General features: G+C 39.4%; 1 protein-coding gene across 13 annotated transcripts in view; it reads left to right on the forward strand.

The window, feature by feature from the left end:
- The window catches only part of CREM (cAMP responsive element modulator), an 85,777-nt gene that overhangs the window by 9,527 nt on the left and 63,448 nt on the right, over nt 1-12,802 (forward strand). For 9 of the 13 annotated variants that reach the window (XM_017848405.1, XM_017848402.1, XM_017848408.1 and 6 more), the window contains exons 2-3: nt 1,681-1,778; nt 12,219-12,342. The exons of 3 other annotated variants lie outside the window; for them this stretch is intronic. In XM_017848405.1, coding sequence (XP_017703894.1) covers nt 1,735-1,778; nt 12,219-12,342 — 168 coding nt within the window. In that variant the 5' untranslated portion in view covers nt 1,681-1,734. The remainder of the gene's footprint in view (nt 1-1,680; nt 1,779-12,218; nt 12,343-12,802) is intronic. One more of the 13 variants, XM_017848409.1, reaches the window with a different exon arrangement.

Here is a 12,802-nt window from a genome sequence, read left to right on the forward strand (position 1 = left end):
TTCTCTGAATACCTTTTTCTAGTTTTAAAGTTTTGAACCACAAGAATTTGTTATTCAGCAAATAAAATATTTCCAAGTGAAATACAGAAATTGGCATTTGTTTCTATGATACAGAAATTGGCATTTGTTTCTATGATACAGTGCTGTGATTGCCATTATTGTTCAAGTGCTATTATTATTTTATTGACAGATCTGCCCCCTCTTTAGATTGCAGGCTCCTGGAGAGCTGTCTCCTGCAGTGCCCCAGCATCTAGTGTGAGGGGGTGGCATCTAATGGGTTATACAACTTTTAAGGAGCATAAGATGTCCCTATGTAAAATGCTAGTGTAGTGTAACAGAATAAGGTTTAATCTCAGAATGGCATCAGTTCTGCTTTTTGTTCCTGTTGTGAGGAGCCTTTTCAAATGCCCTACTGTCTCTTGTCTCTATGCTGGGGGCAGATGGTAGCAGTAGTAACCATTGCCTTAGTGCCCTTAGTAAGGTCTGATAAACCTGCCTACTGCCTACAGTTCCAAATTTGACCAGGATTGTATGCCATCATTTAGAGGAACCCTTAGGAGGGGACTCTGAAAGCAGTGTGTCTGTCTGAGCACTGCTGTTGCGGGCAGAGGCGCCTAGAGGTTACTTAGGGATGAGCACGATTGTTTTCTCCAGCTCTAAAATAAATTAAGGACTCCCAGATTTTTTTTTTTTTTTTTTTTTTTTTTTTTTTTTGAGACTGTCTCAAAAGAGTTTAGGTCTGTGAATGGTCTTGCTCCATCACCTAGGCTGGAGTACAGTGGTGCAAACATGGCCCATTGCAGCCTCAACTTTGTGCTCAAGTGATTCTCCCACCTCAGCCTCCTGAGTAGCTGGGAGTCCAGGCCTGTGCCACCATACCTGGTCAGTTTTCTTGTAGAGACAAGTTCTCACTATGTTGCCAAGGCTTGTCTCAAACTCCTGACTTCAAGCAAACCTGCTGCCTCAGCCTCCCACAGTGCTGGGATTACAGGTGTGAGCCACCATGTCTGGCTCAAGTGTTCTTTTGTTTTTTTTTTTTTTGCCAGTTTTACTTCATTCCACATGTCAAATATATCTTTTTAAAGATATTAGTAAAAAAAGAGAGTTTAATTGCTACCGTGTCTAAACCAGGTTTTTTTCATGGATTGAAAGCTATCAGAAGGACGTTTTGAATAAATGTATTTTGTTTGGAGTTTAATTTTGAATAAAACCCAAGTTGGAATTTAAGGTAAATGAAAATTTTGTTGCATTGAAGTGAAATATAAGGAAATAATTCATTAAGTTTATTAAATGATCATTACTTCTTAAAATAGAGCTGATACCCATGAGCTATACTTAGTGTGTATTAGATGATTTAGATAGCACTGCTTTGTCTTCAGTAGCAAATAATCAGAAAAATAGTGTATCATTTAAGTTTTGTCAATTTTTTTTTCCCTAGGAAGATAAGAAAAATACAGTAGAAATAAGATTGACAAAAAACAGTACAAGGCTGTTTTAGCTTTCTAGTCTTTCAGTTTTTTTTGCGGGGCAGGGGTGGTGTTTTGTATTTTAGTTTTATAGAAATTAAAATGTTCTTCCTGGCCTCGTTTTAGAGGTTTTAATTTAAATAAAATTTAATTTGAGAGTTTTTTGAAGTGAAATGTTACTATCTCCCAATTCAACATTATAATTTTACTGCAGGATAAATAAAGAAAACGGGAAAGGAGGAAAGCATTGATTACAAATGTCTTAACAATGAGCAAATGTGCAAGGAAAAAATATATTAAGACAAATCTAAGGTAGGTAGATGTACGTTTTTCTGTTCTTTTGAAAATTCTACTTAGCTTAAAGTTCATGATAAGTAAATGGATATATAGATGTACACATACATATATGTATGTACATGTATTCTATTATATACTCAAATTATTCAGTCATTCACTTAAGGTACCATGTACTGTGTACCATACTAGGTGCTGTAGGGGATGTGTGGGTATGTCAGTTGACGTATGCTAAGTACTGGTCTTTTCAGTTAGAAAGTAGACCATTTGTGAGGATGTCGATAGTTCAGTGGATTTGTAGAATTTGAAGAGTCCTCAGGGTTTTATTCTTCCTCCTGGCCTTTTGGCTATACTTGTACTTAACCTTACGAAGTAGAAGAAAGTTTCTACCAACATTTTACAAATATCCAAATAGAATTTTTCAAGTTTTCTTTTGATTACTTTCAGAGACATTCTGTTTCATCAGTTGGATATAGCCCTGAAGAGAAAATTGATTTTCCACTTTTTCTAAAGTTATTTAAAAGAATAGAAACAACTTTAATAACTACCTTTTCCAATTGGATTCTGTTTTAGAAGAGGTGAAAATTTTTTTCAAGGGTAATGCACTTCCTCTGCAGTGTAATTTGTCTTTTGAAAATTGGATGCAACTAAAATTTTAGAATTTTTTTTTTTTCTTTTTTTGAGGCAGAGTCTCACTGTGTTACCCAGGCTGGAGTGCAATGGCACATCTTGGCTCACTGCAACCTCTTGGCTCCCAGGGTTCAAGGATTCCCCTGCCTCAGCCACCTGATGTAGCTGGATTACAGTGTGCCACCATAATCCTGCTAATTTTTTGTATTTTGTTATTAAAACAATTTTTATTAAAATTTTTTTTTTTTTTTTTTTTTTTAGGCTGGGTGCAGGGCTCTAGCCTATAATCCAGCACTTTGGGAGGCCAAGGTGGGAGAACTGCTTGAGGTCAGGTGTTAAGACCAGCCCTGGGAAAAAAAAGGGAAAGCAAGAAAAGAGAAGAAGACCAGCCTGGGCAACATAGCAAGATCCTGTCTCTTAGGAAAAAAAATGTTTTAATGGAGGGTCCTATTTTTTTAAAAAACAATAGTTATATTAATATTTTATTAATTTGGATCCCAGTATATTCAAAACAGGTTGGGATAAAATACTTGCTTTTCTATCAAAGGAGAGAAGGGTTTGCTAAAATAATATAAAGGAGATTTCAGAAGAAATGTTTAACGTCAAAAGAAAATAATGTTCCTGCTATTATTAGTTGTTCGTAAATTTAAATATCCCCATTTTAGCTATTTTTTTGTTTGTTTGTTTTTTTGAGACACAGTTTCACTCTGTTGCCCAGGCTGGATTGCAGTGGCATAATCTTGGCTCACTGCGACCTCTGTCTCCCAGGTTCAAGAGATTCTTGTGCCTTAGCCCTTGAGTAACGGATTATAGGCGCGGGCCACCACACCCAGCTAGTTTTTGTATTATTAGTAGAGATGGAGTTTCACCATATTGACCGGGCTGGTCTCAAACTCCTGACCTCAGGTGATCCACCTGCCTCGCCTTCCCAAAGTGCTGGGATTACAGGCATGAACCTCCGTGCCCAGCCACCATTTTAGCAAATTTTTACCTGTTTTTTAGAATTGTGGAACCAAATATTTGCCAGTATTTTGCTTGTTGTTAATTTATAGTGCTTAGCAGACTTTTTTGTTTGTTTTAGTTTTGTTTTATCCTTACATGTTTTTATTTTTAAATATTTTGTAATTCATAATTGTGAATTGGTTCTTTTCGCTCTGAAAAGGATTATTGTTTAAAATTAAAATACTACATAGTTAATTAAAGACTATTAGTTTTAGTACAACTGTGTTTATTTAATATCACAACTATGTCTAATATAGAAAGTGAGATTTGGGGAAATATATTCTAAGAGACATCTCTTCAGTTTTAATATATTTAGTTATAAATTATGTAGTGAATAATGTAAGATGATAATGGACTCTATAAATTCTATCTGGAGCAGCTGTGGCTGATTTATAGATGTTAATGTTGTATGTGCAACATTGACAGCTGAGTTTGGGGTCCTGCATTTCTGCTGAGATAGTGCTTGAAAAATGCCTGGTACAGTGCTTGACCCATGTTGAGCACTGAATTGTTAGTTGAATCTTCTGCACTGAGTCCTGTGTAGGAGTTGGGTTTTAGTGGGTTTAGGGGGTTGTACTGGAGGGCAGTTGGATATAAATCTGCGGAATAAACTGGCTGGAAATAGCATATATAGTTTAAATTGCTAGTGTTAACCTTACTTTTTTGTAGATGATTTTTACCTTCAAAAAAATAATTTTAGTATCAAACTTTTACTAAATGATATGAACTGAACACCGTGCAAGGTACTCTGACAGAATACAAATGGAATAAAATCACAGTCCATACATTTGCTATGAAAGAGAAAGCATATCTGAGTGAGACTGCAACAACAATTGCAGCATACTCCAAAACACATCATCATCATAAAATGTTGTCCAAACTGGAATACGCAGGGCACTGACCGTGGAAGGAACCCTGGAGTCACAGTCACAACACCTCTTTTTCATCACTCATCATGCTACCTATTATGTTCCCTGTAAAAGTCCCTTAATCTCTGTGAACGTTATTTTTGTTATTATAATAACACCTGAGAGTTGCACAGTTTTCCAGGATAGTTGAATAATTGGTTTATGTAGCATATACTGTACTAGGCACTGGGAATGCATGGAAATCTATAAGATGGGATCCCTGTCCCTGAGTTGCTCATGCTGTTGTGTGAATACATGTATTATATGCTACACAAATCTTATAACAGACTTGTAAAATGCTTTAGGAACTCAAAAGAATATCTAATTCTGCCCATGGCTGTTAGAATAGGCCTTTGAAAGATGGTGTCCTTGAACCAGACCTTGACAGACTAGTGAGAATTTGCCAGTTGGACAAAGAAGGATAAAGGGCATTTCAGGAAGAGGGAAGATTAGATGTAAAAGATTAAAACTGGGAGAGTAAGATATGTACTTGAAAAAATGTCTGATTAGGAGGCTGGCATGCAGTGTGTTGGAAAGAGTAGAGGGACTGGAGATGAGACTGTAGAACTAAAATGGGTCACATTGTGAAAGAGATCGAATGGCAGTGTGGTTTGGTAATGGAGTATATGGACTTCGGAATAAAACTTGGTTCGAAACCTGGCTATGCCACTTAATACCTTTGTGGTAAGATCAAATTCTTAACCTCCCTGAGTCTCCTTTTCCTTATTTCTTTTCTTTTTTTTTTTTTTTTTTGAGACGGAGTCTTGCTCTGTCACCCAGGCTGGAGTGCAGTGGCCAGATCTCAGCTCACTGCAAGCTCCGCCTCCCGGGTTCACGCCATTCTCCTGCCTCAGCCTCCCGAGTAGCTGGGACCACAGGCGCCCGCCACCTCGCCCGGCTAATTTTGTATTTTTAGTAGAGACGGGGTTTCACCGTGTTAGCCAGGATGGTCTCGATCTCCTGACCTCCTTTTCCTTATTTCTAAAAGAAGAACTAATTATTTTTTTATTTTTTGAGACAGTCTCACTCTGTTGCCCGGGCTGGAAGAACTGATGATAGTGATCTTACAGAGTTGTTAATCAAAACTACCAGTCACTTACCACATGCAAACTCTCAATAAATGATGGTTATAGTTATAAGAATTAGAAGTTTGGATTTTATTCTGTAGTCAATAGGAAGCTACTAAAGAGTTTTAAACAAAGAAATATTTTAAGTAGAAATACATGTTTTAGAAACATAACTATTGGCATGGATTGGAGCCAGGAGATAGAGTGGTGGCTGTGGAAATGTAGAGAAGGAGACTTAATTGTTCTTTAGAAGGTAGAATCATCAAACCTGGTGATGGTGCTGTGTGGAATGACAGGGAGTTTCAGGGGTTTCTGGCTTGAACAATTGGTTGGATGGTGGGGTCCCATTTCCTGAGATAGGAAACTCAGAAGGGTAGAAAATTTGTGGAGGAAGTAGAGGAGTTTAGTTCTGGACCCATTGATTTTGAGGTTCCTGCAGGCCATGTATTTGGAGATGTTACACAGGGATTTGGATATTGCATTTTGGAATTCAGAAGAGACGTCTGGCCTAGAGTCGTGGACTTAAATCTGGCACTTGAACCCAGAGAAACAGACCCCATGAAGTAGGGAGAGATTTGAGAGTGAGGCAAGAAAGCTAAGCAGAGTCCCGAAGACATGCAACGTTGAAGGTTAACATTGAGAAAGGGAAGGAATTGTCAGAGGAGCTTGTGGAGGAATTGTCAGCGAATCGGATTGGAAGAGGAAAATGTAGTATCAGTACACTGAGACAGTGTTCAAGAAGGAAGATGTTGTCAACAGTTTGAATGCTGCTGAGGGATCAAACAAAAGATAGGACTTAAAATGTACATTGGATTTAGTGACAGAGATTAGTTACCATTTCTAGAGATGTTTTAGAGGCAGAAATCTCTGTAAACTTGGGGGAGTGTCTAGGAGTATGTGGGATGTGAAGTAACGGAGATAGTGTTGGCAATTCTTTCAAGTAGTTTAGCAGTGAGAAGGAGAAGAGAGGTTCAAGGGAATCGCTTGAGAGATTTCTGATCCAGTGGATTTGTAGCTATGTGTGTAAGTTGTGAGATGGGAGAGACGTGAATGCATTTAAGTCTTTACGGGAAAAAACTGTTAGAGGGGGAGAGAATAATTGATAGTATAATCCCCTGAAGGGCATGGGCTCCAAACAACAGATACAGGAATTTTAAGAGTGGGGAGGAGGCAGGAGGCAAGGGAGCATGGTGAGTGTAGATGTCAATAGCTTTGTTGATTTGGTGTGGGGAGTTGATGGAGTTCTAATTAGAGACAGCAGGCAAGGGCTTTCATTGAGTGTAGTCAGTATAGAAACGCAGGGATTGAGAAGAGGGAGCACATTCGAAACAGTTGTGGAGAATGGGAGAGTAGTAAGCCAAGTAGGCAACCTCCATCAGTTTGCCGCCCATTTGAGGTTGAAAACCAAGAATTTAATAGCTGTATTTATTTTATGGTTTTAGAGATGGGGTCTTGCTCTGTCACCCAGGCTGGAGTGCAGTGGCATGATTATGGTGCAGTGCAGTCTTGACCTCCTGAGCTCAAGCGATCCTTCCACTTCACCCTCCTGAGTAGCTGGGACTACAGGTGCCCACCACTATGCCCAGCTAATTTTTTTGTTTTTTATGTAGAGACGGGGTCTCACTATGTTGCCCAGTCTGATCTCGAACTCCTAGGCTCATGTGATCCTTCTGCCTTGGCCCCGTCAAAGTGTTGGGATTACAGGCGTGAGCCCCTGTGCTTGGCCTTAATAGCTTATTCTGTCTTATAATTTCATTCAATATTGTTCATCTGCCTTGGTGCAGGCATAGAGGAGATGAAGAGTTGGTTTTATACAAGGTTGGTATTTACTAAGAATTTACAGCAGCGGCATAATCTTGGCTTACTGCAACCTCCACCTCCCAGGTTCAAGCAATTCTCCTGCCTCCACCTCCCAAGTAGCTGGGATTACAGGCCCCTGCCACCACACCCAGCTAATTTTTGTATTTTTAGTAGAGACGGGGTTTCACCATGTTGGCCAGGCTGGTCTTGAACTCTTGACCTCGTGATCTGCCCACCTTGGCCTCCCAAAGTGCTGGGATTACAGACGTGAGCCACCGTGCCTGGCTGGGAAACAATAATTAAAATGAGAAGCCATGCTAGCTGAATAGGGTGGGAAGTGAAGAAAGAGGGAGGTGGATGGGCAGAGAGAAAGTGGTGTGAAGATCTCAGTGTGTTGGAATAACAAGTGTGATGGGAGTGGTCAAGGGAGAGGGTAAGCTGGGGGAATAGGATGTTATAGGCAGAGTGGAATGTCGGAATTAATTTTTTCAGAGCTGGACCAGTTTGCACATTGGCAATGTCCAGGGTGTGGCCAACCATTCCAGTAGATGGCTGAAGTGGCGTAAAGTAAGTCATTGATCTCAGACATCTGGGTAAGGGATGGGTCTTCTTTTGAGTGTTGAACATAGACAGAATGGTGAAGAGGAAGACTTTTACATCAGGAGCCAGAGTCCTCAGTTTACATCCTGAAGGTCAGTAGATAATGATTATCTTATGGATCCTGATGACCTTGAGCCTCAGTTGAACAAGGGTTTTTACAGGGGAGTAAAGGAGGTGCAGGTGGGAAGCAACAGTGGGGAACAAAGCAGATGGCCAGTCAACATGCTGACCTTGATTGGGTGTGGGAAGATGAGCAGTACCTTCTTGAGAGGACAGCTGCGAGGTTTGGGAGTTCTGGATAGCACATTGCTGGGGTTTGGAAGGAGAACAGGAGTGAGGGGTTGTATTATGGAGGGAAAGGAAGCACTAGTTATGAGAGTGAAGATGAAATATGGAAGGAGTTTATATCTTGGACAGTGATTTGAGTATGATTCTGGCACGGGTACAGGGGCATTGCAGTTTAGTTGTGGCTTAGGAAGAGGCCCGTTGTCTGTGATTTTTGTCTTCAGAGTGGTTGGCAGCAACTGTGTGGAACAGCAGCTCAACTACTTTGTCCAGTGAGGCAATGGGAGGTTACAGCGAACAGTGCCCAGTGCTAAATTCTGCTAAGGAGGAGGAGTTGGGGTGGCTGCTGACCTTCCATCTCTGCCTTTCTCCCTAAGGCTCAAGGCCTCATGGCATTCTGACTGATGTTTAGCTTTGTGGGGTTGCTTTTTGTGGTTAATCTGGTTCTGACTGATAATATAGACACACGATTCTAGCTTTGGAGTCTGAATGGACGATGATACTCTTGACTAAAGAGATAAAAGAGAAGTGACAGGTGTCCATGAAAACCTCAGGTTGAGATACTCAGTAGGAGGGAGGTGTGTGTAAATACAGATTTGGGAGCCATCTGCATACAGGATTGAAGAAGCCATAGTATTCATATTGGAAAATTCTGTAATATTGACAAAAGGAAAAGGGCAAAGGACTGAACTCTCTGGGAAATGCCCCAGAGAAAATGGACCAATTAAAATGATTTCTTGAGATGATACGTATCAAGACATTTTCATGTATAAAACACTTTGAAATCTGTTTGATAGCTTACAGTCTTTTATCATATCTCAAAAATTGAGTCCCAAATAGTTTATCTTCTTAATCATTAAAACGTTTTTTGTTTTTAAATGGGAGACTTCTTGGATTCCACAGTGTGTACCCCTCTGTCCTTAAAGTATACTGAACATAATTAGCCTTTTTTTGATGACTCAGGATAGTTATTTTAAATATCAGTTATTGAGTTGTAACTCAGACAGGGCATGGTGGCTCACGCCTGTAATCCTAGCACTTTGGGAGGCTGAAGCGGGCTGATCACTTGAGGCCAGGAGTTGGAGACCAGCCTGGCCAACGTGGTGAAACCCTGTATCTACTAAAAATACAAAAAATTAGCCGGGTCTGGTGGTGCGTGCCTGTAATCCCAGATACTTGAGAGGCTGAGGCAGGAGAATCGCTTGAACCCAGGAAGCGGAGGTTGCAGTGAGTCCAGATCATGCCACTGCACTGCAGCCTGGGTGACAGAGCAAGACTTCGTCTCAAAAAAAAAAAAAGAGAGAGAGAGATTATTCCTAATTTAATTCCATGCAACCCTTCCAGCCCTATTTGTACCAGTCCTACTCTGTCTCTTTCCCATTAAATCTAATTATCCCCCCTTCCCTTCCCCAGATTTTCTACTCCAATCAGCTATTCTGTTTCCCAGATATCCTCTGTACTTTCCTCCCTCTCATAGTTGACCTGTTGTTTCTAGCTGGTGAAATCCTACTCAACCTACAACTCATATGACCACATCCTCTGGCGGACTTAGTCATTCTCTTATGTTTTCCAGAGCATTTAATGGATCACATACATCACATGATTCAAGAAATTACAGCTAGTTGCGGTGGCTCATGCCTAGTAATCCCAGCACTTTGGGAGGCCAAGGCGGGCAGATCACCTGAGGTCAGGAGTTGGAAGACCAGCCTGGCCAACATGGCGAAGCCCCGTCTCTTCTAAAAACACAAAAATTAGCTGGGCACGGGGGCGCACGCCAGTAATTCCAGCTACTTGGGAGGCTGAGGCCAGAGAACTGCTGGAACCTGGAAGGCAGAGGTTGCAGTGAGCTGAGATCATGCCTCTGCACTCCAGCCTGGGTTGACAGAGCGAAACTCCACCTCAAAAAAAAAAAAAAAAGAAAGAAAGAAATTACTTTACTTGTGATTTACTTTAATTACTGACCTGCCAATAAGCTGTGTTTCTCAAATTTTAGTACATATTGGAATTGTTTGAATATAAGAAGTTAAATTCTCAAGAAAGTTTGATTAACTAGGTTTGGGGTTGAGCCTAAGCTTCTGCATTTTTTAGGGCAAATACTTTTTGTTAATTCCGATGCGAGTTGTCCAAGGACCATAATTTGAGAAACCAACAACATAGTTAATGGATTCCACCAGGGCAAGGGCCATAACTTACCTGCTTTTGTATTTTCAGAGCCTGCCATGTAGATGATGCTAAATGAATGTTTCCAGAATGAAATAGAGTTTACTGGGGAAGGCCTTTCAGCATGTAATTTTTGAGTTGAGACCCAAGTTGTTGGAGAACCTTAAGAAAGGTTTTATGTTTCAAAGGCATAAAAAATAGCACAAGACATTTCCCATGTGGTTTCCAAAATACTCCTGCTAGGGCATGCTTTGTGGGAAAAGGGTTTGTTTGGTGGTCAGATGCTTTTAAAAAATGGTGTCTGTTGGACCTGTGCCTTTCACCCTTCTCAAGACACACTAGCAGATTGAAGCTTTTGAGATGTTCTGTGGGAAAGAAACCCTTTTAATCTTTAAAACGTTTTGACAAAGCACTTTCCCTACCCTTTTCCCCAGATAATGCCTTTTAGAACCTGCAGAACTAATGTCTTGAGGTATTTTCTTTGGAAACTGCTCACATAACCAAAAGTAGAACAGTAGGAGTTACACTTTATGTGTGATGATGACCTATAATTATTACCTAGAATTGGAGAGGCCACTCTGGGAAGTTTTAAGAAAAGAGATAAAGGATTAGGCAATATATAGGGAAAGACATTTTTCTATGGTAGGCTCTGTTTGTATTTTGGTATAATTGCTCTAAATTGTCCTGGTCAGCTATAAGTGTTAAAATAACTGTAGTATAGACGATAGCAGACAGGTTTGAGCATGGAAGGATTGGATTTGGCTAATGGCTATTGGAATGCAAAAGGCGGTATGAAGTCAAAGACAGTAGATGAAGGATCTGTAGGATCTGGTAACTAATTAAATCTGGAAAAACAACTTGGATGTTTTAATTCAAAGATGTAAGTGGACTATATACATTTTGGACGTATAGTTAGACTAAGGTGAAAAAAACATACTGTATTATTGACAGCTGAAAAGATGTGTAACAACAGGGAGTAGTTTCTATAAGTTTTTAAATTTAAATTTTATTTTGTTTATATTTTATCTTTAACAGGATAAAATTTATTATAATATAGTTTGCCTTCTAAAAAGAGTCCATATAGAAATCGTTAACTTAAACTGAAGTCATACACAGACTTCAAATCACATGAGAAGTTTTTTCCTGGAAAAATTAGGTCCTCTTTTTTCAATAATTGGGGTTTGTTTATCAGAAACGACTTAGTGATAACAATGCAAGACACATTTTAATATTATTATACATTTAATTTAGACAATGGGGAAATTCCTTCATGCTACCTCATAATATAAAACAGGTTTATTAGGCCTTGAGAATTATAGAATATTTATACTTTTCATGTAAAATGGGAAACAAAGTCATTCATGCTAAACAGCAGGGTTAAAGTAATAATCAGGAAGACTTTATTGTAAGTTTTTTAAGTTTTAAAATAAGGTAGTTCTCACAAGACGTTTTGCAGTGCTCCCTTGGTAATGTTCATATTCAGTGAGCAGAAAAGAAAAGCTGAGAGAGTTAGGACTCTACTATTGAACCTGTTTCTTGAAAAAAAAAAAAAAACCAGATAGTACAATTGGATGTCAGAAATGGTTATTAGAAAGCTAGGTAAAAACAGTACAGGTTGAGTATCCCTTATCTGAAATGCTTGGGACCAGAATTGTTTCAGAATTTGGATTTTTTTGGATTTAGGATATTTGCGTATACATGTGAGTTACCTTGGGGATGAGAGCCAGGTCTAGACACGAGATTCATTTATGTTTCATATACACCTTATAGTCCGAAGGTAATTTTATACAATATTTTTAATGATTTTTGTACAAGATACAAAGTTTTGAGCCATAGCATGAGGTCACATGTGGAATTTTCCATTTGTGGCGTCATGTAAATGCTCAGAAAATTTCAGATTTTGGAGCATTTCAGATTTTGGATTTTTGGATGAGGGATGTTCAACCTGTATTTCCAAATACTTAAGATAGGGCCTTAATTTGTCTTCCTTTTTATTGTCTTTTCAGACAAATGACCATGGAAACAGTTGAATCCCAGCATGATGGAAGTATAACAGCTTCTTTGACAGAGAGCAAGTCTGCTCATTTGCAGACTCAGACTGGCCAAAATTCAATCCCTGCTTTAGCTCAGGTAGGCAATAGGCAGGCACCGTTGAAAGTCAAAATACATGGAAATGAGAATTAGGTGCAGGTTCTGTTTTCTTGCCATTGATCTTAAATTTTCCATGTTCCTTGGTTATCAGCCATTCTTGCTGATTTGATTGTGAAGAAAAGATACATACTGTGATTAGCCTTGCATTTTAACAGACATTCAGCAGTGCCCCATCTCCACTGCCACCACCACTATGGACGGAAAAACAAAAACCCTTCTGGAATATGTAATCCTCAAAGTATGATTTGAGAGAGTTGCTAATTCGAAATCAATACAGTTCTGATGTCCTTAGCTGTTAAGATGACAGAAATCTTACCGTTTGCCCAGTATGTATTTGTCTTGATCATTACTTTCTTTTTAGTTAGGTCTCGAACTCTGAATTGGTTTCATTCAGAGAGCACCAGTATCAGTCAGTACCTATTTCCAGATCCGAAAATTT

The sequence above is a fragment of the Rhinopithecus bieti genome, unplaced genomic scaffold (assembly GCF_001698545.2).
Source record: "Rhinopithecus bieti isolate Rb0 unplaced genomic scaffold, ASM169854v2 scaffold_30965, whole genome shotgun sequence".
Classification (NCBI taxonomy): Eukaryota; Metazoa; Chordata; class Mammalia; order Primates; family Cercopithecidae; genus Rhinopithecus; species Rhinopithecus bieti.